Here is a 24,109-nt window from a genome sequence, read left to right as displayed (position 1 = left end):
TAGTAACAGTCATGAAAACAAAACTATTCAATTGTAATTCTTTTTATACAACTGTAATTGTTGAATGTGATTACACATTGTTTTCATTTTCTTTAGCGACTTTCTACTGAATACTTGTCCTGCGTTTTGGTTCCAAACTTATCGCAACTTGTTCCGACTGTTCAGTGTAGTCGCGTCATTCAAAGCTTCAGTATCAGGAAGTTCAACGGAACTGCAGCAACTGAAGGCGGCCACTTGGTGGCAGTGTCGCTTGGGGCTGCTGTAGGAAGTGACGTGACGTGACAGCGGCATCGCTCTTCCGTGCGTCAGTCGCCGAGAGTTGCCGCGAGATTTCAGCTGTGTCGAGAAGTCGAGCGTTCAGAACCCAAAAGTTGAGCGTGTTCGGTGCTGCTGTGGGGCCGAGTTCGTCGTGGGTCGGAACCTCCAGCTCGACGAGCCTTGTGTTTCTGGGGAAGCGTTCAAGCAGCGAAGGCGGTTCCGCGGAGGTTCTGGTCACCTGCGTCTGTGGGTCAGCCCGTCATGGCTCTGCTGAAGAACCTGCCGACCCCCACGGAGGGAGTCCGACACGAGCAGGCCGAGACCACGGCGCTTCTGGACGGCCAGCGGCTCGGCTGCGGGACGCTGTACGTCACAGAAACGTAAGTGACGCTGTGCTCCGTGATTGAACGCGACTCACCAGCTACTCGAGAGTCCGTCTCTTTTCACGCCAGTTAGCGAAGGTTTAACCCGTTTGTTGGGAACCAGGTGTAATAAATCATATTCCTACCTTCATGTAGGGTTAAACTCGCTGCCCCAGGGGCCAACCGTGGCCCTCAGGGGGGAATAATGAAACGAAACGCCCCCTAGTGGGCGCCAAAGTCAGCGTTTATGCATGTGAATGGCACTTTGAAAATGACGACGGTTTGTTAGCTTAGTGGCGGTGCTGACCCACGTCCCTGTTTCTCCTCTGGCTCTGGTGCCGCTCTCTGACTGGTCAGGCAAGTGTTCTGGTTTGATGGGTCCGGTCTGGGCTTCTCTCTGGACTATCCTGCCATTGGACTCCACGCCATCTCCAAAGACGTCAGCGCCTTCCCGCAGGAGCATCTGTACGTCATGGTCAACGGAAAGCTTAGCGGTCAGTATCCTTATGGGGACCTCCCTTTGGCATAACCCTTTCCCCAGCCTCTCACCGTAAACCTAACCATCCAACTCACATGGCTAACCTCACCCTGACCCCAAACTGAAACTCAGTTATTTTGAAGTTTGAACCCTGAACTAGCATAGTGTTTTGTCAAGAATTGGTCTGACTTGGGTGTTTGTGGCCTCAGATGAAAACGTAGCAGAAATGAGAGAGAAAGCTCCCGACGATGAAGACGACAGCGGCGCCGAGGATGATGATGACGACGACGACGACGAAGAGGGGAAGATCACCGAAATCCGGTTTGTTCCGAGCGACAAGTCGGCCTGTGAGTCTCTGTTCTCTCCTCCGCTCTAGTCGTCGTGGGTGACTGACAACTAGAAACTTCCCTCCCCCAGTGGACGCCATGTTCGCCGCCATGTGTGAGTGCCAGGCGCTGCACCCGGATCCCGAAGACCAGGACTCGGACAACGACTTTGAAGGGGATGAGTACGACGTGGAGGAGGCCGGTGAGTGGTCCCCACACACACACAGACACACTTGTGTGTTCAAGCGTTGCACCTGCTCCCACGTGTTTGCGTGCTCATCCCAGAGTTCACTAACTCAGACTGCTGTTTCTCTCCTGGATCTCTGCTGGACTCCAGAGGCAGGTAGGTCAGGTGTAAGGCACCCTTCAGTCGGGCCCCCCGTTGCCATGGTAACACCCCCCTCTCTCTGTCAGAACACGGGCACGTCAACGTCCCGACCTTCTACACCTGCGAGGAGGGTCTGTCTGCGCTGACGCAGGAGGGCCAGGCCACGCTGGAGAGACTGGAGGGAATGTTGGCCCAGAGCGTGGCTCAGCAGTACCACATGGCCGGAGTCCGGACTGAGCAGGCCAACCCTGCAGACTTCGAAGGTTTGAGACACAAACACACACTCACGCAGGTGCGGACCAGACTTAGACCGTGCGCTGTGTTTCAGACGGGATGGACGTGGACGCCGGCGCCACAGAGGCGGGTCAGTTCGAGGACGCCGACGTGGATCACTGGTGAGTCTGGCTTGCACCTGCAGACCTTCGTGGTGATGTCCTCCTCACCTCGCTGTCTCCCCAGATTCTCTGGTCAGCTGTTCCCCCGATCCCAGCACATTCCTGTTTCTGCTCAACGGCGCCCCCGTGTGGTGGCGGGGGGACGCACCGGAACTGAACGGATCAAAGCTCTTTTGTTTTTGTACCTGAAGCAGAAGTTGTGTGTTTCTGCACACTCATCAATAAAGCACTCTTTTGTACACGTCTGGTGTTCATCATCATCATCATCATTGTCACCACGTGTTTATTCTTTAGCCCAGTTACACTCAGCAGGCTGCTGTCCAGGTGAGGCATGTGCTAAAGCTAGCATGCTGTCAGGTGCTCTGGCCTGGGTGCTCCTCACTGACCCTTCCTGGACTCTGGTTGCCATGGAGACGCCGGCGTCCTCAGCAGCCAAGGCACCACTCGATCAGACAGCAGCACGGAGGCGCTGGTCCCTGTAGGAGCAGGCAGGCGTGAGGTGAGGTGAGGTGAGGCGCAGTGCAGGCTCCGTGCACTCACCCAGCAGGGGGCCCAAACAGTAGACGGCACAGTAGTGGGAGAAGGAGCTGCCGCTGCAGGGGAACTGGGTGGAGAAGGCCAGGGCCGGGTTGGACACCGCTCCTGTCCAGCTCCCACCTGCCGCCCGGGTTCACACCGTCAGCTACTGACCACTGCAGGAGCAGCACAGTGAGGCGTTGTGTCTTACCTGCGTACACAGTTGAGGTGATGACTACAGCGACTGCGTGCACGCGGTATTTCTCCTCCAGCGCGCGCGTGTGCGTGATCGCGGTTTGAATCGCGAACGCGCACGCGAGCTCCACGAGCGTCGCCATTAGCAAAGGCACGCGGATGGGGCTGCTGCAGTGGTAACCTAGCAACCGGTGACGCGCGTGAAGTGCTGACCAGCCGAGGCTCCACACGGCGCGCACCGCCGCCCGCGCGGCCACTGCTGCGGCAAACTGACACGCCACCCGCCGCAGCGCCGCGCCGCGCGACAGCCTGGCGCGGCACGCGTGCGCGAGTGCGCCGGATGGGTTGGCGATGGCTCCGCGGAAGGTGAGCGCGTGCACGACCGACAACACGTACGTGAACGTGAGCGCGATGCGAGGCGCGATCCCGCCCACCTCCGACAGCAGCTTCAGCTCGTGCGTGCAACAGCACAGCTGGAACGTGCACACGAGTTCCCGCGCGTACGCAGAGAGGCTCGTTCCCGCCAGGACGATGCCCGAGCAGCGGCGCGCGCCCTCGCTCGCGACGACGAAGCCCGCGACCACCGCGAGAGACACGAGCACGTCCGCGCTCATGTCTGCGGTCTCGGCCGGAAGTGACGGCGCCAACCTCCAGTGATGCTCCGCGGATTTAAAGCGGCATGAACTCTGACCTGCGCCCCCAAACTCAGTCAGACTTCCGTGGGCTCATGTTTGTCTCAGAAATACTTGTTACTGCTCAGAGGGGGATCCACAAATAGCCAACGATTTGCCCATGTATTTGGATATCCACTGGTGAAAGTACAACATGTATCCTCACAAGCACGTTTTCATTTGCAAAACAAAAATACATGAGTGAAATGTATAATTCTGCTTGTGGAACAGAAGCTACACGCATCCACAAACGATGACGAAGATCCGCTCACAGCCGACCGACTCACACGCACAAACCCACTAGGTGGCAGTGTTGCTACAAGCGCTGTGCTCGGAGCCGTGAAAACTTGACTGAGACAGTACTGGATCAGTTCGGTTCATATACAAATCGGAACAGAATTAAAGTTTTACAAATGTATTTTTGTTTTGCAAATGAAAATCATATTTAGAAAATACCAAAATACGGGTTACCAAAGTTGAATTTTCCATTTGTGGATATCAAAACACAAGTGCAAATCATTGGTTTTTAGTCGATCACCCTCTGAACATTCACAAATATTTGAGAAAAACATAAGGCCACAGACTTCAGTCTCTCCAACAGTGAGGTGAGTGATCAAACAATAGATCCAGAGAAGACCCTCTCACCCGCAGACACCAGGTGCCACACCTGTATTTCACAGGTTCATTGGGCTTCACTTGGAGAAGTGAGAGACTCGTACTAGACCTGAGTAGGAAGGATTTGTGGCACCACTCAAGCGAGGACTCATATGAACTCAAACACACTTGAGAGAGAGAGAGAGAGAACAACACAATCTTGACAACATTTTTATTCATCCGTCAAAAAGTCACCGTCCGCCTGGGTCTCTGCTCAATTAAAATTATTAAAGGACTTGTTTGTGTTCCACAACATCGGCCGCTTTTATCAAACGCGATAAACAAAAGAAACAAAACCTCTGAAGTCATTCGACGGCTGAAAACACAGTGATGCAGAACAAACACAGTTGCCTTGTATGTACAGCGTTTATATATTAAGCTCATTCTTCTGGACCAATTTGGTAGCTGGAGAAAATAAATGGGTGGCCACCGGAGGCACTCCTCTCCACCACACCTCTTAAATATACATCATTTACAGTTTAAAAATGGCTTCAGATTGGACCTTCCACCATGTTACAGTGCTTTTAAATAGAACCATGTGTCAGTCACCATGGTGAGTTGGGTCAGGACTGGGGTCTCCGCGGAGGCTCCTCAGAACGGCATGTTGGTCATGCCTCCGGGACCGAAGCCCACGGGACTGTCCACTGACATTCCCCGCTGCCGGAGAGACTGAGGGCCCATCAGTCCGGACTGCGGGTGAGGGGGGGTCATCATGGGGCCCTGAGGTGACATGAGAGGACCTTGGGGGCCAAAAGGATCGACCGGCGTCGGCATGCCCCGCTGCTTGGCCTGCAGCATCATCATGTTCTGCCGTGCCATCAGGTTGTGTTGCTGCTGCGGCGGCATCATGCCGGCGTAAGCGTTGGGCGGAAGGTGGCGGAGGTTGTTGGCCATCATGGCCTGCTGCTGCTGCGGCGACATCATGCCTGTCCTTACCATCATATGTCCAGGGGCACAAGCGGAGCCCATCCCCCGCGGCCCCCCCTGAAGCACGGCCATGCTGGGGCGCACACCCACGTGTGAGGGGTGCGGCGGCAGCTGCTGCTCAGCCATCATGTTCTGTAGGTTTGCCAGGTGCGGGTTGGAAGACGGGGGGTCGCTCTTGGGGAAGTACTGGAGGGTGCTGCTGGGCTTGTCGGACGGAATGATGCGGGACAGGTCGAACTCGGGGATCCCCGAATGAGTCGGACGAATGACCTCGCTCAGATCCGGGCCGTCCCTCATGGGTAAGGGGGGAAAGGGCTCAGAGGGATGACGCTGTTGAGGATGACCCTTGCCCAACATGTGCAAGGGCTGAGGTGGGAGGAGAGCCTCGTCCGGCTGCGGGAAGTTCTGCGACATCCCCACTGGTGAGTGCATGGGTCCATGAGGGGGAGGCTGCATCCGGGGGAACCCTCCCAGCTGGTTCTGAGACATGGGCGAGACGTTGCAGGGCCCCATAGCATCAGGAACTCCGGGGTTCATGGAGGGCATGCCCATGTGGTTCGGGGTCGGCAGCGCAGGCTCTGAGGCCTCGAGGGAGAGCTGCTGCTGCTGGCCTTGGCTCACCATCCCCAGGGGACTCGGCGGATCCCCATTAGGGCCCAGGGAGCTCTGCGGGATGTGCAGGTTCCCCGCGTTCCCTGGTGAACAGAGCATGTGTGAATAAATGAGCACACCAAGCAGGCTTCGAGCTAGGAGGGCGCCCCATTCTCGACCGCGTCTTGCCCGCCAGATTACGCCACTACATGGCGGCATCTGGTGGCCACATTACGGCCGAGAACGTGATGAAACTGTGTCAGCGACTTCCTCACCTCCTATTTGGACGTTGGAGAGAAGAGGCCTGTCTGGCAGCATCTCATCGTCGGAGGTGGCGATGGTCTTGATGGCGTCGTGGTACAGAGGAGTGGCGCTGGGCATGGCGTACTTGGACATCTGCGACATGATGAGCGAAAGAGGGTTCTGTGAAGGAGCGCCGTCGGACGGCGCGCTGGGGTTCAGCGAGCTTGGCTGGCTGCTGGGGGTGGAGCTGGAGGAGCTCCTCGGAGGAAGAGGCTGCCCTGCAGACAGCAGACAAGGTTAGAGAGGAAGAGCTCGAGTCCCACCCAGCTGAGTGTCACCGTATCACTGAGTCGGGAACAAGTACCTGTCTCTGTGCTGTTGCCCAGTACTCTCGGACCGCTAGGACTGGGAAGGGCTGTTTTGGGAGACACCCACCCGGGAGAGCTCACGGCCACAGCCGGGGACTTGAGTCGTCCAGGGGAGACGGAAGGTGAAGGCATGCCAAGGTTGGAGGAGCCCATGACCTGTGGAGACTTCATGGCAGCGGATGAAGGAGTCCCGGCACGAGAGGGGTGGTGGGCCGCGGTAACCATGTGAGGGGGGGACTTGATCCCTGTTCCAGAGGGTGAGGGGAGTCGAGGGGACGGCGCCTGGTTGATGGAGGGGGACTTGAATGGCCGAGGAAAGGGGCCAATCGGCGAGACCAGAGGGTGAACGTTGATGTTCAAGTCAGAGGGGTGTTTCGGGCCAACATCTCTGTGGCCCCCTGCTGGGGGCATGTGACTCAGTTGGGTGGCACTCCCCAGCTGGTTAGCGGGGTCAAACATGTCCGGACCAGACTGCTGGAAGGGGGCTTCCATGGGTCCTCCAGAGAAAGGACCTTGAAAAGGGAAGTCCTCTATCATTCCCTTGTTCCCTCGTTCACTGTGTGAAGTTTGGAGTCTGAGACCGTCCTGGTTGAAGAGCTCACTCAAAGCCCCCTCGCCCTGAGGTCCCCCTCTGAGCTTCTGAAAAAGCATCATACTTTGCTGCTGCTGCTGCTGCTGCTGCTGCAGCAGACTCATCTGTGAATTCAGGTTTCCACCCCGAGGGTCCACCAGGTCCCTCATTTGAGGACCCCCACCTCCAGGGAACATGATGTCTCGTGAACCATGAAAGTCCATGTGGTCGACCCGACCCATTCCCATGTTGGCAAAGTCCTGGCTGTCCAGACTCCTGGAGCTCAGGCCCATTTGCTGTTGCTTGGAAAGTCGCTGACGTTTGTCCATGATGCAGAGGATTTCCTCGCGCGTCAGCAGATGTTCCGGATCACCCTGGACTTGCTGAAGGGATCTGCCTGGATAGTAGCCAGGATACGGACCGCCCCCACCAGTGTTGGGAAGGTCATCAATCCAGACCATCCCTGACCTGTTGGGCCTCTGTGGTCCAAGACCCTCCATCGACAGAACTCCTCCCGGACTACCGGGAAACCCTCCACGACCTGTTGGTCTTCTCTGCATGGGTCCAAGAAACTTTGGACCGCGCGGTCCTTCTTGCTGAACGTCCATTTGTCCACCACTCATCACATGACCGGGTGGCCACTCTCCTGGCTTGCTGTGGTAGGGCGGAGGGGGGCCCCTCATCCCCATGGGCCCCCCAGGAATTCCCATCTCACTGATCATTCGGAGCTGGTGTGGCGGGGGCTGAACTTCCTGCATTCTCCTCTTCTCCTGGTAGTACTCCTCCTGAAGCTTCCTCCAGGCGATTTGCTCCGGGGTCAGACCTTCCGGTCCGAGCAAGTGACCCAAGTCTGATCCAGGTGAGGAAAGTTGGTGAGGAGGCTGCTGAGGAAGGTGGTTCTGAGGGTCCATTTGAGGACTGCCAGGAGCAGGGCCGCTCAGGGACTGGGTTTGCGATATGATCGACTGCAGAGGTTCTTCGTGGCTCTTCATCCGGGCCAAACCAGGGAGAACCACATTACCAGCGCTGCTGTCGCCGTCCTCAGTGCTGCCGATGTGTTTCAGACTGTTGTGGGGGTCTCCGACGTCTCCGGGTCCTCCGCCCGCCTCGCTCCGCAGAAACAGCCTCTCAATGTCCCTCAGGGTCTGCAGAGAGCGCTGCCTGTGTTCCAGCTGTTCACGGGAAAGTCCGCTGGCGATACCTGCCCTCTGGCAGGCTTCGTTCTGTAGGCGAGAGGGCAAAACGGAGGGACTTTCGGGCTGAGACCCAGCTGGGAGGGGCGTCCCGTCTGCAGGTCCTGGGCCAGCAGGGGTTGCTGAGCGTAGGGTGATGGAGGATTCAGGATCAGGAAGCCGGCCTGCGACTCCCGCTGTGGGCAGACGCTGGGATCCAACGTCGGGTTTGGACGTGGCTGAAGGCGGCGAGATGCTGGAGTTGACCTTCTCAGAGAGTTTCCCAGGGTGGAGCTCCTGGGGAGGAAGTTATGATGAGGTGATTAACAACAGGATGTAACCTGTCCTGCAGCAGTGGAGGAAGTCAAACCAAAAGAGCTGAAGGTTTGAGACATTTGAATGGCTGGAGTCTCACCTGCTCCAGTTTGGCACCGGGGACATTCTGCTGGTGATACTGAAGGATGGAGTCGGTCTGTCCCTTTAACACGGCTTCAGCAGCGCTACCACAGCCAGAAAAGATCATGGCACAACCTTGGACTTGGCAGCATCAGAAAAACAACACGCTTCAGCTGGTACCTGTTTGCAAGGCTGGTTGTGAAAACGTACACCATTTGCGGAGACGTTGGTGGCTCTGCTTTGGGACCCAGCCCACAGACCAAGGCAGGAACGGCAGATTCAGGAAGACCGGACCCTTTGGACAGGCAGTCGGGGTTCCTGAGCAGAGGACCAGAGTGTCCCCGGCCCCCTGGAAGAGAAAAGCAGTTTGTTCACCACGAGTGTCAGCATTTCTTCTCATATCAAATGTGTAAACACACTGAGGTCAAGAGTGCTCCAGTGGAAGCTGCAGTTTAGCCATGTCACCGAAAGAGGGAGACAGAGCTTCAGTCCAGAAGCCATACAAACCGGATCTTCTGCCCTTTAGAGGAGGGGTTCTTAACCTTTTTGATCTTGGGGCCCACCTTTCCTAAAACAAATGGGTCCGGGGCCCATTTAATAGAAGCGGTTCATAACTCATGATTTCATTTGTGATCAACAACTATATTTAATTTACTTACACATAAACAAACCTTGTGAAACGACATGAAACCATGTGATCATGGCAAAGATATTTGTCACCGAAAATACAACCAGCAGCAGAACCAGGTGCAAATCATGTTGATTTAATTAATTTAATAAAGAAAAAAAAAAAGCAAACTGAAAAAGCAAATTTGAAAAACTGAATACAATTCTGCATAAAATAAATATAATGAAATCATGTCTAAATATCATGAAATAAAAATGTATTTAAACTCCAAAGATATAAGTGTAAATGAAAGTATCGCCATAAAATGTTCCAATAAATTTTCAAAACTACTTCAACAGGTGCTTTCATGAACAGTTTTTACTGTTGGGGAGACGACAACACTTCCTTTATCATATTTTATTTTCAAGAACTTCTCCATAGTTGGTAACTATCACAGATTTGCAGCCGTCAAGTCAATTCAGTGAAACACAACTGCCACCACACGTGGCTTATGTATTAAAACTGAGCGTCTCGCGGCCCTCATGGCCCAAAGGTGGAAGACAAAAAAAACCTTTTAGCGGCCTTCAAGGAGGCGCTCGCGGCCCAACCAAGGGTCCCGGCCCAATGGTTAAGAACCACTGCTCTAGAGCACAGTTACTGAAACTCTTACAGACACCACTCAGACACCAAGCAGGTCACCTTGGTTTGTCTAATCTCATGGCTGTCTTTCGTTCTCTTTCAGCATTTCACATCAAGGTTTGCCACAACAAGTCAAGCTCCTCAATCCGCATGCCTTCTCATCATCCTCCCTCATCATGTCCTCCTCATGGCTGTCTTCCTTTCCTTCATTGGCTTGGTACCGAACATTCTTGGTCCAACATGTCTTCTGCCTCTCCTCTCCACATGACCAACCCACCTGGAGTCTGGCCTCCCTAACTTCTCCGCACCCCCCTCTGATGTTCTGGTTTCTAGCCCCCTGTCCTTCCTAGTCACTCCCAATGACAACCTGGCCATCTTCAACTGAGCTACCTAATCTCTAAACCCAACACCATGGCAGGTCTCACTACCGCCCTAAAGGGTATTTTGTTATTCAATGAGTGATTCAACTTTCCAGCGTGTAAGAAATGTTCACTGCTGGACTCCGCTTATTCTTTTTTTTCAGACAGTTGATGAGAGCAATGAGAGTGAGCAGCCAGGTGGTCTCACTTCTAGCGACAGCCACAGCATGCTCTTCACAGTAAAACTGTGAAACTACCTGCCAAACTACCACCATCTCACTGAAACAAAACCTGGTGTTTCTCCATCACACAGACCGCTGAGGAGTACACAGAAGCCCGCAGAACTCTTGAACCATAAGGCGGGCTAGTCAGTAGATGGGCTCCGTGATTGGACAGTCCCAGGGCAGAAGTGCTTGGGCACCTTAATGTACTTAAACTTCACTTAGTTCATAACGTTTATCTTAACATCTCCTCCTAATTAAAAACACAGCGTCTCATAAATGCGACACAAATCCCTGACACACCTCCTCGACATGTTCATTCCAGACTTGGACCTCACTGGGTTTAGGACTCACTCTGGGCGGCAGCTCTGGGCAGCTTGTCCTCGTCGTCCTCGGTGTCAGGTCCTGAACACCACTCGTCGCCGCTGTACGGCTGCTTCTTCTCCAGAACACAGCGCCGCTTGCTGCGCATGACGCCTTCTGGTGGACAGACAGGAAACATCAATATCACATCGCATCAATAACAAAACATCTGTTCCGAGTCACAAAACCATGTTTTCAAATCTGGGCTCAAACAGGGAACATTTAAACAGACCTCATCAACTACTGCTCTGAAACAGAACTGAATAGGTGGAGCCTCCATAATGTTTTGGACCAATTCTGCACATTCTTGACATGTTAGCTGCAATATTATTCAACCTGGGTTAACTTCCCCACTAGATGGCCCACTGCTGATCTTTATTGAGCTGTGAATGGGCCTCCTTAACATGAGTGAACTGAAGAGCGGTAGTTCTTGATAACAGAACAGAGTTTCTATGATCCGGACCACAGCAACATCCTAACGGTTCAGAACCTTTGATGTCTTATCTATTGACATCAACACGGCACCGCTGTGAGTCAGAGGTATACCACCCCTGCACTGGAACGTCAGCTCAGGAAAAACCCACTTCAGCCACGCTCAAGATAATTCTTCGTAAAACACAAGAAATGCCAAATAGTCAAGAGCGAAAGACTCGTAGGAGGTTGTGACCTTTGGATATCTGATCGACTGTGTGAAAGTGAAGCAAAAGAGGAAGTTGGCGGTTCAGACAGCGAGGACGGAGTCTTAAAGGAGCCGCAGGATTATGTCAGAGTCACTGAAACGACACAAGAAAGTAAGTGCCTTTTCTGGATGGTGTGGTTCTATATCTGCCCTACCACGACTGAAGTTACGAAGGTTAGACCACAGGTCAGAAACCTATACAGTTCTGTGGCCTTCGTATCAAAGCGACCTAGTCAGACGGAACACTTTGCTGAGAAACCACACCAGGACGTCTGCAGAATTTCTTCTTCCTCCCACTCGTCTCCACCCCCAGAGTCAATGACCTTCTCCTGCCAGAGTTTGCTCTCCGATGCAGCGCCGCCACGACTATCGAAAGCCGCGGGGAAGTTCTGACACCACACCGAAAGGTTGGGGCATTTGGCGAGAGGTAAAACAAGTAACATTGTGGCAATGACGCTCATTTCCTGCTGGAGGAGGTCGGATGTCACAGCAGGTCAAGACGGGAAGGTGGTGAGAAGTTGACAGATGAGGCTTCATCCAGGTTAACATCTCTGGCTTTTATAACAAGACTCATTTGGTGGTCACAGAGTCTGATACACTGAGTCAGGAAAGGCCAGCTCGAAGTAAAGCTGAGCTTTCACTGGTCTTCGGATGATGCATTCAGGGGCCGCTGGAATTGTAGGTTAGCTTGATAAATCTGGAGAAAGGAAAGTCTTCTCACCTCCTTTGGCATCAGGTTCCACACAAGCCGGGGCGGCATTCCTCGGTTCAGAGTCCGTGGAGACGCTCCTCTCCCGCTTGGTTTTGGCTTTCAACATCCCTCCGACGCCGCTCAGCGTTTGGCCGACAGCCTTGAGCCCAGAGTTGCCGGTGAAAATCTGGTTAGCTTTAGCTCCATTGGTACCAGCGGAGATGTTCTTCAGGCCTGGGTGAGCGTCTCCCTGCTGCTGCTGGCTGCTGGTTTGAGATCGACTGTCGCCACTGACTGCTGCGGCGTGATTGGCCACATTGCTGTCTGTGAGCATCGGATTGGCTGGTGGTTCGGATGGAGGTTCGGAGAAGTGTCAGCAGCGCTCACATGGTTTTACAGATGACACTGATGGAGAGAGGGGTGAGTCAGTGATGGTGAAAGGGTTGATCACATGACACTTTGACCATCACTGTGTCACACTCACAACAGAACAGTGTGCTCCACATCAGAGATACACCAGAGGGCGCAAAATGGTTTAAACTATCAAACATACTCCCATAAGTGAATCAAGTCCAGCCCAGCGCAGCCCGCAGGTTACCTGCAGCTGTCAAGGGGCCTTTCAGCCGCAAGTTGAGTTAGAAACACAACAAAAACACACCTCTTGTTGACAATTCAGTTTTCAAACGAGAATTTCGACCTGCGTCAGTTTGTGCACAGTCATTGTCACATCGCACACACTAGGTTGCTCATTCAGGGAAACATGTTCTGCGCTGTCATGTTTGTTGGAGACACACTGAGGCCGACGTGAACAACAAAGAGAAATTGCATCCACAATCGGTGCTGAATCGCTAAACATGAAGCTGGTGCTTCTGCTCTCGGCCAGGTGTGGAGAGATCTCCGTCAGTACTCATTGTTCAAGGGTTTCACTGATCTCTGGGCTTCTTTGAGACTGACCCATCCAAACTATTTCTGAAAGCATCCGTATCTATTTACATTCTTCTAACTGACTCACAAATGTTTACGTTCCTCAGCTCAGGTTTGACTCTGCATTAGTGGCATTTTTCTCTTGAGTGAGAGTAAAAGCATCAGACGTTCGAAAGAAGTAATTTTATCTTCTACTAGCTTCGTTGTTCACATGAACCAAAAGTTCAAAACGTCTGCCGATCACTGAGCAGATGCATTCTGCTCAGTGAGATGTTTAAAAATGAATGATCAAAGTATGCATATTTGGGCCTTTCTGTTTTAAATGTGATCTTACTCGAGGAAATCCTCTCCGTTTAGCAGCGTTCTTCAGAAATGGTCAATCAAAAATATCAAATCCTTGGTCACAGCAACATTTTGAACATGCTGCGATGCTTCCCCTAACTGGTCTAAGTACATTCATGCCCCCGTTGCTGGGGGGCTGGGGTCAAGCCCAGCTACCTGGTGAGTCACACCTTGACACACCATGAGCAGTAAAGAGTCACAGAGGAATCCTTGCATGCTTACGGACTCTGGGAGGAAACCAGAGTGTCCAGAGGCATGTTGTTACTCACATGTTGGTCTGCTGTCCTGGACATGGTGGGTTGATCAAAACCAATGGTGAAAGAGAACTTCATGAAACAGCCACCTATCGTCTACGAATGTGCTCGCTGTCTCAAGAACAAAGTGAATCCCAAACATGCTAATATCTGAGAGATTGGACTGTCATGCAAGTGTCTACGGACTTCATTCAATCTCCATTGCAGCGGTAACTATCCTCTCAGCTTGCTCACTAACGCCGCTACAAGACAATCTCTCACCAGTGGAAACAAACCAACTTCCCTCAAAGAACAGCAGACACAGTGACAGCTGGCTGTCAATGCACCTATCAATGCAGTGGGATCAAGTCGGAGCCATGCAGTGATGAAACCTCCACCCTTTCACGACCACTGCGTCTCCACTTCATAGTCACTCTTCCTGACAGTTAAAATCCCAAATCAGACGAGCAGAAAACAGAGGCGTTGTCTCCCAGGCTGCGCGGTCGCACCACTCACCTCATTCCTGTCAGACTGACACACTGGCAAGCTGCTCTCTGGCCGCTTCACTCACTGCACAAGGGCCTGGCCTATGACAATGAGTGAAGACAGATAGCATCTCTCACAGTGCGAGTGTGTGTGAGTCAACATCAACTTTATGAGCTCCGGACTGATAACAGGGGAAAGGCCAGCGACTGTCTCTTTAAGAAAGCAGGAGCAAAGTTTGAGGTGAGAGAGGGACCATGGGCGAGTCAGAAGTGGCTCAGCAGCATTTTCCAAGCCCCTCCCCCTTCTGCCCACAAACTGCGCCGCACATTCCACAAGAGCGTCTGCGGCAACACCTGTCTTACTCACACGCGGCGAAGGAAGAAGTTGCCACATCACTGGTCCGGGCAAACCATCACGTGGATCTCACGTAAACACGCAGACATCACCTCACCACAGCGCATGTCCACTCCCATTGGTCGGAGCGGTGCCATCGCACACCTTGGCAGGTGATGCCAAACTGAGCTGCAATTAGTCATTAACCCGGGCCGGAGAGGAGCTGGTCACTCATTAACCTGGCAGGACCGTCTCTGTTGACAGTCTGACTCACACGAGGAGACGTGGCCCTTGAGTGGACAGTGAGGGAAGATAACTTATCTGATGCAAGACCACCACAGGAGAGGTGATCAACAGGAGAAGAAGAGTTATCGCCAAGTGTGTGGCACCTATTTGCACCAATTTTGGGAGTGAAACTGACCTCCTCTACTTCCAGGAAGGTATGAGAGCAAGTCCTGCTCTGCCGTGAGAGGCCCAAGCACAGGTCACGTCAGGAACCATCATCCAGGGTACACTCAAGCTAGTGTTACTATTTCATGTCCAAAATAAGTTGTGGAAAAAAATCGTTCAGTACACCAAACCTCACTCACCACTCCGCTGAGTACGCAACATCTGAAGCTAGGCATTCAGCAAAGGCTAAAGCTCGACGCAGCAAAGAGCCAGCGCGCAGTCGCAGTTGAAAACAAGCAACAGTTTAGTTCGTCTGGTAGATGAAGACAAAATAAATCCTTTGTTCAAAGGAAAAACCTACTCTCATACGAGTTGCTGCAGGAAGTGTTAGTTCTGGTTAATAAGCGTCGATTTCTGAAAATGACAGTTTTGCGTGGAACGCATTAGTTTTGTGCCACGGTTTATTTTTAGATCACGTTTGAACATTCAGGGTTTCTGTCACGTTTAAAGTAGCGTAGTGCGCCGCCACGCGATGTGTTTACTCTCACATGAACACATTGAACCAAAGCGGAAACATCGAACTGACAACATATAGCGCAACATGGAGGTGGACTAGACCCTGACGAAATTGCGAAGGAAAATTGCGAAAGAAACATCGTATCAAATGACAAATTAAGAGACAGACCGTCGCTGATTGGAGAGAGATATACTTCTCATGATTGAAAACTAACTTTTTATTGTCACCAATTCAGTAAATGTCACAACTTTCCCCTGTAATTTATTATTTCTGTCTCGATTCTGTATTGGCTGCGTACTGTTCTGTTTTTTTTTTTTTGCTGCTCCGCCACTGTTTCAAAAAATCATGGTGGAAACCCTGAGATTTAAATGCCACAAGGCAAAGTGAATCAAACTTTGCTCTCTGTATATTTATTTTGTATGCAGCCAATATTTTATTCAAACCTTGCTTAGTTTATTTAAAAACAAAAAGCAGAGTTAACCCATATTGTTCAATAAAACAGGTGTTAAACATTGACGGTGTATTGTCACCACTAAAAACATATTCAGGTCTGGCTTTTTGGAAAATTTCTGAACAGCCAGAGAACCGCATTCTTTGTCCAACCAAGTGGTCACCTTGACCCTAGTCATCACCTCAAGTGTTGCCAAAGTGCCAAAAGTTAGAGTTGCCATCACGTCATCTGTTGACACATTGACAAGACATCCTCAGAACAATGAGTTTTTTCAGCAGCTACTTCACTACACTACCGGACTGGATTTCTTTCAGCTTCACGCTGATCAGACTTGATAACTGAGTTGGAGCATTGATGCTACAGTTCCTGACCCTGTCAACAGTGAGCGGACCAAAACAGAATCTGAAGTCACAAGTGTAAAAATGAGTCCTCATCTGCCTCACAGACTCAGTGGACATGTGGAACACTCGAGTCCTGTGTGCCAGCTGGGCCAGGTCCAGCAGCACAGAGTGACTCTGGCGGCTGCCTCTGACTTCCCGGCACTCGTTGTTTCTATTAATACCAGCGGGTCTCTAAAAATACGACTACTATGTGACCCAGTGGGACTAAATGGAAGCTCCACCACTTTTCCGTGCATGTGAGCATGAAGCAGACACAACTGTCGTCCACTAGAACTGAAGTCTCATGACTCTCAACATTTGTTCTGCTGGTCAGCTGGTCATTCTCCAGATAAATTAACAAATCAAGGTTGCACTTCTGTCCCGCACAAGCTTCAGTTGTGGCACTTATCAGACATAAATCTGGTTTCCACTGCAACAACATGCCACCAACGCTGGTGAACGGTCAAAAGAAAGTGATGTGATACAGTAGATGAAGTGAGATGTGGAGATGTGACCTGATATGAACCTGAAGGTGTGTCTGGCTTGCACAACATCAGAAGAGAAGAGTCGTTCAGGAACAAGGAAGTAGGGCTTCGGTGGTACGCGGGGTCAAAGGTCGCCTCATTTGGGACACATTCCAGGGACTAAGGATTGTTGAATGTGAATCACCACACCTCAGTCTTTGTTTATACATTGCAAGCTCACCGAGTCTTTTTCACACACGTAAGAACGAGCGATCAGATAATGGTCAGATTATTCGTGACGACATCAGACTGTGGCCAAGGACGGCACGACCTTGTTCTAGCCGTTCATATCGCCAGCATTCCTCTGACTCCAAAACCCACTGGAGAGAAGTTGTTTCACATTAGATCAAACGGCAAAACTTCTTTTACATTTTTGCCTTTCAGCACCATGGTACTTTGTTTTCGAACATGTTGATCTATGAGTCACATTTATGGACAGTGCTCGCACCATCTTGATCATGATACATTAGAACCATTCCAGTCAAAAAAAGGATGGAAGGAATGCAAGCAGATACAAACACACTAGACTCATGCAACATCTCCTGCCAGAAAACGGGACAGAAAGTTCTATTCAAAATTAGAGAATGAATCCAATGTACATAAAAAAATGTAGAGTGACCAGCTTCATATGGGATAAGAAAACTGACAGATTTGAGAAATTATGGATGCACCAAATAATTTGGCAGAGTAGCGGCAGTCAATAAACATTTGGAGTCAAAAGCACAGCCAAAGAGCAGCAAGTGACGCAATCAAACAACATGCAGGAACGATTGTTTTGCTTCAAATCGACAGAACAGAATGAGTTTTTCAAATACTAAAATGCACTGTGGAGTGGATGCAGACTATCCGGCAAGTTAGCGCCGTCACTGCTGAAATTTTCTACCCCGGCGCATCTGAAAATGGTGGATTGGGTTGCCAGGCTATACTGTTTATAGAGAGCTGCTCAAGGGCCACACAGCTATTCCTGAAAATGGCTGAACACTGTCTTGACTCAAGGACAGTGAATGAAGCTCAGAGTTTAGTTCCGCTACTCAACATCATATGACTGCCACCTGTCAGGTTTTCAATTAACAACAAGTCCAGATCTGAGTGTCCGTTTACCTGCAGCTAAAACCAGCTAACAACTGACACACAGATACGAAGCAACATCTGTGTTTCATTCTTTCTGTCTCCTGGAGGCAATGAGACGTCGACTAGATGTCATCACAACTGCCCCCTTGTTGACCACTCGTGAACACTCAGGTGCGAGCCACGGTCACACCACATCTACACCTTGTCAAGAATGAAAATATGTAAAGACGCCCGGCTCTCTCGGCATGTAACTGGAGTCCTGCCATGCATAAGTAAACAGCAACAATGGAGGCAAACGTTTGTCCTCCTTCAGCCGTGAAAATGTGCGCAGTATCTGACAGTTGAATCCTGTTGCTGGCTCGGATTACATCCTCGCTGGCCGCAGGCAGCATCCTAGTGGACTTGGAGGAGGACCAAGATCTGCTCCTGAGTGTTTGAGGAACACCTGAGCACAAACAGACTTCTCCGCTGAGCAAACTCACAGGCGGAACATCTTCGTTGTTTATCTGTTGATTAACTACTTCTCTTTTTAAACTGCCACACTTTCTGTAGTGCTCTTCCACTACATGTCTGAGGTTGTGGGGGAATCCAGGCCTCCATCTCTCCAGGAACTTCACCCTGCCCTGCATCAAGGTGTTCCACCAAGTGACCTCATCTTTCCTGGGCTGGCCCTGGATCCTCCTTCAAGCTGCATGTCTCACGAGTCCAGCAACCATCCTGTCACCACATATGTTCAGCTCTGAGTCTCTCATGGATGCTTGAGCATCTCTCTCTAGGAGGCCGGCTGAGTACCGGTGCACTGGCAAAGAGATATAGGCCGTGTGTATTACGATGGCATTGGCGAATCAAACGGACGGCACTACGGCGATTAAAAAAACCCCAACAAAATAGTGTCAGCTTGGGATTTCCCAACACCACTATCGGACCTCGCCCTGAAACTGGTCTATTACACTGTACCTGTACTTGTCAAGTACTCGCTCTTGACAGCACCGGATACCTGCTACAGTGTTCCCTCGCTATATTCCACAGATTCAGTTCATCGCAGGTTTTTACGGGGCTGTCTACTCTCCCACAAATGAGGGTGGTCACTGGCTCTCATGCCACACTGGCCCTTTCTCATATGACTAATATACTCTGCGATGCGCATCACAATGGCGGACCGAGCTCCACTTTGTACGGAGCACTACACAGCGTCAAGTATCCCTTCCGACAGGAAATCAGCCTGTGAAAAGTGACGTGAATCAGACGTTATTCGCATTTTACTGAATAAGAGACCCACCCGTGAATCTGCCCCGATGAGTTTGCAGACACACTGTCTTAGATCATACGATTTATGACCTTCACCAGCTCTGCTACGAGAGAAACACCTCAGATAATAATTCAAGAAAATGCTTAAAAAGTTATGTTTCCATCCGATGACATCCATACAAAACAATATGAACATGGGGCTGCATGATGAAACGCATTTGAATTGTGAACACCAGTTTGGTAGCTAGCAGTGAGTCCCAAATTACCCAGGCTGCAGATAACTATCCACACGTTGACTTGCGTTTTCACGAGCCAGACGGTCATGCTAACATGATAGATGCAACAAAGAAGGGCATTAGAACTGTTTTCCATCCTGGGTTCTGTAACTGTTTCTGGAGGTGCCCTTTGTGGTTAGGATATTCATTTCACTAGTCCGAGGTAAATCTTAGGTAGTATCTTTTATTATTATAACTTATATCTATAGCCTGTTTGCACATTTCTTTTACAATGAAGGAATAAAAATATTTCCCCAAGCATCATGAATGCATGATCAAAATAACGCACGATTATCTCACCATCTCATTACAAAGTTTGGCGACTACAGGTGAGCATCAGGTTGAAAGCCGACGAGTACATGCCCAACATCAGAATCCATTCTTTTTATGATTCAGCCTCTTCTTCATAATCATTTCGACCTGGTTAATTTCCACTTTACTTTTTTTTTTTTTTTTTTTTCTTTCTCCCCATTCTCCAGCTGCAAAAGCTCAAATATCTGCTGGCTCAGCAGTAAATATCTGGCTAGAACAGGATCTGTAAAAGGCTGTCCAGAGATCTTTTCTTGCAACAACATCCTGGTTTCCGTCTGGACACTTTGCCGATGCTCGCTCTGATGACTGTCATGGGAGAAGCAACATAACCTTGGCTCAAACACCCCACAGCAAATCAACCCAGAGTTTAGTTTCGATCAACTATGTCGACAAATCCTACGGAGGTTTAGCAAAGTCGTGTAAAGCAAAGACAAGCCCTGTGGAAGACTGCTGCCCACTGTCCTCACTTCATTCCACCGTAGACTTCCAGTCCAGTTGCGAGTGCGCTTGATCCGAGTGGAAATGTTCTCAATATCATATTATTCTTTTATGGCTCCCAGCGGCTCACCTAAAGCTACTCAGAACATCTGAGATGATAACAAATGCTTTGTCGGCTTTCATCCGCCTCTTGCGCATGTGATCAAAACTACATTTCTCATTTCATCATCGATATCGACAGATGGATTATCTTGCTCTATCATCACCAAAACAGACAGTCATCTTCCCTGGTTTTCCAATGAATGCGCCAAGAAAAGTTATTTTTGGATCTAACAAACATCAGGACTAAAGCTGACCAGGATGAAGATGATGATATACAGGGGTTGAAAGGCAGGAGGGTGTGAGGAAAGTAAGGGTGATAAGCTATGAGTGTGCGAGGGTCAGTTCCACCATCTGAGCTGAGGCAGAGAGTGTCTCAGGGAGTCCTCATCATTGGCACTACTGGCAACACAAACTTCAGGATTACAACGGTCTGGACTGGTGAAGAGGGACCTCTTCAAAAGGTTGACTCCAGCAGACAAGTGATACAGATAGGAGGCATGTCGATCTTGTCAGACACAGTTGCTGCATATCAAGGCTGGTCTCATCCTTGAGGTGGATCTCAAGGTTTCCGCGACATGGAAAAGAGCATGGCGCGCTATAGTGGAACACAGGATGGCGGTGGACGTGGTGGTTTTCAGTATATTTTTCACTGAAAAATCCTGAAACCCTCCACCACAGTTTTCACAAAAAAACCAACTCAACCAGAAACCCTTATCACGTAGGTCTTAAAATAACTGAGGCACACCTCACTATTTTAGCTGGGGGACTCCGTTCTGGGTGTTCGACACTTTACTGTACGTTGCGTGAAAATGGAACTCCTGGAGTCTCTAAGACAGCAGCAGCTTTAGCTTTCCAACAGAAGCAAACGATCAATGAGTTTCACCGTCAGTGGGCAGCAAGAGCCCAGAGACGCAGTTTGGATCAGGTTACACACTGTTGAGAGCTAAATATAGACCTCCAGGATGTTGTAGATACACACAGCACGAGGCATCTGTGAACACACACAGCTAAGTGTGGAAACACTGCAGCATTGTAACATCATTGATACTCAACATTGCGACACACCAGCTTTGCTTTCCATACTAGCGTGGCCTTCCCCCAAGGAGTCCACACAGACATCGAACAGCAGGCCTCACAGCTGAATTAGGACGTGATGTATTGCCACATGCATAAGAACAGATTGTAAACTTAGGTGTCAATCAAAACAACCATCAGGATGAGGTCAGGACTGTTTCTCTCACATGGTGATTCTCCTCCACTGTGTGCATTCTGTTGCGATACATGACTCATTGAAATGACTCTTCCAGGACTTGCCTCAACATGTTATAGAATTCTGTACAACACCAGTGATATGAAGAAACACGGTTCAGTGTTTAGCGGCAAGGGAGTCGAAACCCGCCATTGACCGGAACGACTCGCCACATGTAGCAAACTGCCGCTCAGTGTGTCACAATCATTTCCCACTGAATCCTCTGGATTGGAAAGGAGGGAGCCCTCTAGTGGACAACAAACTCACTACATATATAAAGGTTAATCACAAAGAAAACAAGAGTCAGTTGTGAGTCAGTTGGAAAATTAATCATCCTTTGGAGTCTAACTGCAATGTGCATGAACAACTTCTTGCAGTAAAAGTTGAGCCAGCTGGTCATAAAGACAGAGCCCTACTCACAGACACATGCTCAGTGGAGGAAACTGAGCAGCTCCGACTGAGCATTGCGCATCATCTACATGGGTCCTTGTATGAGCGGTTCAACACAAGCAGAAATTATTTTCGACTTTCCGACCCATGTATGGCACATAGCCTCTTCATTTGATCATTTCCTTGTTCACCATGGTGTCAAGTATCAAGCACAGCTGGTGCCAACCTTTGTCACGGCAACTCTCCAGTGTGATTCAAATCTGCATACAGTGTTAAAGTTTTCAGATATTTGAAAGCGTTGGAGCGCTAGAACAGAACTGTAGTTTATAACAACAAAACTATCTAGAGCAGTGGTCCCCAAGAGTGTTACAAAAATCATTTTCAGCTTGTCAGCTAGAATTTTCTAATTCACCACAATGTGCCCCGCAGACCTTTAGCCTGAGGCTCAGTAGACAAGGATTAATTTTTTTATTTTGGAATGCATGCTTTGTTTGAGGACTAATATCAATTAAAAAATACATTTTTAGAAAAGAAAAGGCTGAAATATAAAAAACAAGTTCAATCTTCTAAACATTTACTTTAAAAAAAGTTTAAAGTTGAGATTATTTATGCATTATTTTAAAATTGATATTCAGCCAAACGTTTCAAATTTTATTGAGCATTGGCCACAAATTTTCATTTCTGGTCATAAAAATGACTGTTCAATGTATTGTTCAAGGTATGACAAAATTCTGAAAGGCTAAACAACACTGAAGGCCTGACACTGTTAAACGCAACTTCACTAGGCGCAAATGCAGTCGATCAGTGATAAATGTAGCCCGACTTCTGATTCATCATTTTCAAGCCAAAACAGATACAATTTTGGAATAAATACACTTCTGTCAGTGTCAATTTTCTGTTAATAATGAAGTGAAAACAGCTGCCACAGGTCACAAGACCGTCATGTACTGTTTCCCTTTTAAACAGTAAGATCAAATGAGAATTCAGCGTCAAGTCAGTGCCTCTTGTTTGAAGCTGACCACGAAAAACACAGTCCGGACCCGACTTGGCCCCGCGTGCTTGGGTTTGACACCCGATGATGATGATGTTATTAACAGTCCAAAACTTGTGTATTTAAACATCATCCTGTTGTGTATTTAAACATCATCCTGACAGGACTATGACATTAACAACAATTTTTAAAAGAAGCTTTTCAACTTCGCCAGATGCAACACACAAACGCAACTCAAAGTGTCTGAGCAGTTATTTTAAAAGATGATCGACATGAAAGCGAAGCCACCAAAGTGTGAAACTCCAGTTTAAACTCATACATGTGAATAAGAAAGAGGGTTTCGGGGTTTCACAAACTCACCCGGGTGAGTTAGTTGAAGAAGTGACAGCTTTAGCTACTTAGCACTTTCCAACACTCGGATTAGCCTCACAGCTAATTTCACCTCGGGATCGTTGTCAATCCCGGAGGAGGTGGACGTTGACAAGAAGCACAGCAGCGTGTCGGCGAGCTGTCGGGGAGGATCTGAGGACACCTGCCCCGGCTCTGAACCCCGTGAGTGGGAGACTTGCTGCGCCAGCGAGGGGGGCTAGCTTGCTAATGCTAATGTAGCCGGGAAGCAGCGGGAGCTAACGGGACTTCCAACTTTGTTTTCGGCTTGGAAACCACGTATCCGGGAACCAGGAGGAAAGTTCACGAACTGGACAGCGGAGAAGCGGGCCACGGCCCGACTGACAGTGAGGAGAGCGAACCGTACCCCAGGAGACGACGAGAGGAGGCCGACGTCAGGCGGACATTCCTCGGAGTGGCCGCCGCGGCTCCGCCGGCTGCTGGACCGTGGCGGAGTGACGGAGGCTCAGACGCGGGACGGGAAACACGGGCTGGAAGTTCCGCCTGAAACCAGAGGACGCGTCACCTTGCTCTGGTGCATGACTCCGACTCTGAAGGTGTAGAAGGGCAAGGCGAGTCCGTGCGGAGCCTGACGGGAACTTGTGTCCACGCGGGCACCCGTATGTCTCCCAGCAGCGTCCCCTCGAGAAGCTCACCTCCGCCGCCTCGCTTCAGGTCAAGTGTCGGCGCCTCGCTGGCTTCCACCTCATGTCCTGCCACCGCTCATCATCGGTCGCTTCATTGGAGCGGTGTCAGAGGGCGACACTCCCTCTGCTGGCTCGGCCTGTCAAAGTTGGTCGTTTCCAACGCAGACATGATGAAGCGCACCTGCGCAGGGTTCCGCGTTCGAGTCCAGACCCAGACACACTCGGGTTTCCTCCCACTTGGTTCTGAATCAGCCCCAATTTTCATCCAAAATATATTAGTTTCTTAGTATTTATTCACTTTCACTTCCTTGGTCGTTTTGAAGTCCAAAAACATTTTGAATATTCATGTGTGTTTCGACTGAGACACAGGTGGAGAAGCAGTCGCTGAGAGCGGCAGGTCAAGAGAACA

General features: G+C 50.2%; 3 protein-coding genes across 9 annotated transcripts; 1 reads left to right on the top strand and 2 right to left on the bottom strand.

The window, feature by feature from the left end:
* The first annotated feature begins 287 nt into the window (after window positions 1-287).
* On the top strand, window positions 288-2,381 carry clns1a (chloride channel, nucleotide-sensitive, 1A). Of its 2 annotated transcripts, XM_053874177.1 has the most exons (7): window positions 288-638; window positions 978-1,114; window positions 1,308-1,445; window positions 1,516-1,626; window positions 1,839-2,015; window positions 2,081-2,147; window positions 2,212-2,381. In XM_053874177.1, coding segments are annotated over exons 1-7 (750 nt in total). In that variant the 5' UTR covers window positions 288-519; the 3' UTR covers window positions 2,213-2,381. The 2 variants fall into 2 exon arrangements, with proteins under 2 accessions (XP_053730152.1, XP_053730151.1); XM_053874176.1 differs by lacking the exon at window positions 2,212-2,381 and having other exon boundaries at window positions 2,081-2,151.
* A 36-nt stretch (window positions 2,382-2,417) lies between these two features.
* aqp11 (aquaporin 11) lies at window positions 2,418-3,472 on the bottom strand. Its single transcript, XM_053874173.1, has 3 exons — window positions 2,875-3,472; window positions 2,688-2,804; window positions 2,418-2,623 (listed from the first exon to the last, which is right to left on the bottom strand). The coding sequence occupies exons 1-3, from the start codon at window positions 3,470-3,472 to the stop codon at window positions 2,526-2,528; spliced, it is 813 nt and encodes a 270-aa protein (XP_053730148.1). The 3' UTR covers window positions 2,418-2,525.
* An 869-nt stretch (window positions 3,473-4,341) lies between these two features.
* Window positions 4,342-23,869, bottom strand: bcl9l (bcl9 like). 6 transcript variants are annotated; one of them, XM_053874165.1, is made up of 9 exons: window positions 23,710-23,869; window positions 23,421-23,557; window positions 12,041-12,415; window positions 10,632-10,757; window positions 8,632-8,800; window positions 8,471-8,555; window positions 6,309-8,352; window positions 5,977-6,222; window positions 4,342-5,805 (listed from the first exon to the last, which is right to left on the bottom strand). In XM_053874165.1, the coding sequence occupies exons 3-9, from the start codon at window positions 12,342-12,344 to the stop codon at window positions 4,775-4,777; spliced, it is 4,005 nt and encodes a 1,334-aa protein (XP_053730140.1). In that variant the 5' UTR covers window positions 12,345-12,415; window positions 23,421-23,557; window positions 23,710-23,869; the 3' UTR covers window positions 4,342-4,774. The 6 variants fall into 6 exon arrangements, with proteins under 6 accessions (XP_053730140.1, XP_053730143.1, XP_053730142.1 ...); XM_053874168.1 differs by lacking the exon at window positions 23,421-23,557 and having other exon boundaries at window positions 23,710-23,866; XM_053874167.1 differs by lacking the exon at window positions 23,421-23,557 and having other exon boundaries at window positions 23,580-23,714.
* Window positions 23,870-24,109: the final 240 nt, after the last annotated feature.

The sequence above is a fragment of the Synchiropus splendidus genome, chromosome 8 (assembly GCF_027744825.2).
Source record: "Synchiropus splendidus isolate RoL2022-P1 chromosome 8, RoL_Sspl_1.0, whole genome shotgun sequence".
In the NCBI taxonomy this organism is placed as follows: domain Eukaryota; kingdom Metazoa; phylum Chordata; class Actinopteri; order Syngnathiformes; family Callionymidae; genus Synchiropus; species Synchiropus splendidus.
Note: the sequence above shows the minus strand (reverse complement) of the source record. Positions and strands in the feature narration are given on the sequence as shown.

Bases quoted from the DNA above. Each gene is read 5' to 3' on its own strand.
- aqp11 (XM_053874173.1), bottom strand. From the start codon at position 3,472: ATGAGCGCGGACGTGCTCGTGTCTCTCGCGGTGGTCGCGGGCTTCGTC. The intron at 2,805-2,874 runs GTAAGACACAAC...CCCGGGCGGCAG, and splicing joins CACCTCAACTGTGTACGCAG to GTGGGAGCTGGACAGGAGCG. The intron at 2,624-2,687 runs GTGAGTGCACGG...CTGCTCCTACAG, and splicing joins CTGTTTGGGCCCCCTGCTGG to GGACCAGCGCCTCCGTGCTG.
- bcl9l (XM_053874165.1), bottom strand. From the start codon at position 12,344: ATGCTCACAGACAGCAATGTGGCCAATCACGCCGCAGCAGTCAGTGGC. The intron at 8,801-10,631 runs GTGAGTCCTAAA...TTTCTCTTCCAG, and splicing joins GCCCAGAGCTGCCGCCCAGA to GGGGCCGGGGACACTCTGGT. The intron at 6,223-6,308 runs GTACTTGTTCCC...TGCTGTCTGCAG, and splicing joins GGGCAACAGCACAGAGACAG to GGCAGCCTCTTCCTCCGAGG.
- clns1a (XM_053874176.1), top strand. From the start codon at position 520: ATGGCTCTGCTGAAGAACCTGCCGACCCCCACGGAGGGAGTCCGACAC. The intron at 1,627-1,838 runs GTGAGTGGTCCC...TCTCTCTGTCAG, and splicing joins GTACGACGTGGAGGAGGCCG to AACACGGGCACGTCAACGTC. The intron at 2,016-2,080 runs GTTTGAGACACA...GCTGTGTTTCAG, and splicing joins CAACCCTGCAGACTTCGAAG to ACGGGATGGACGTGGACGCC.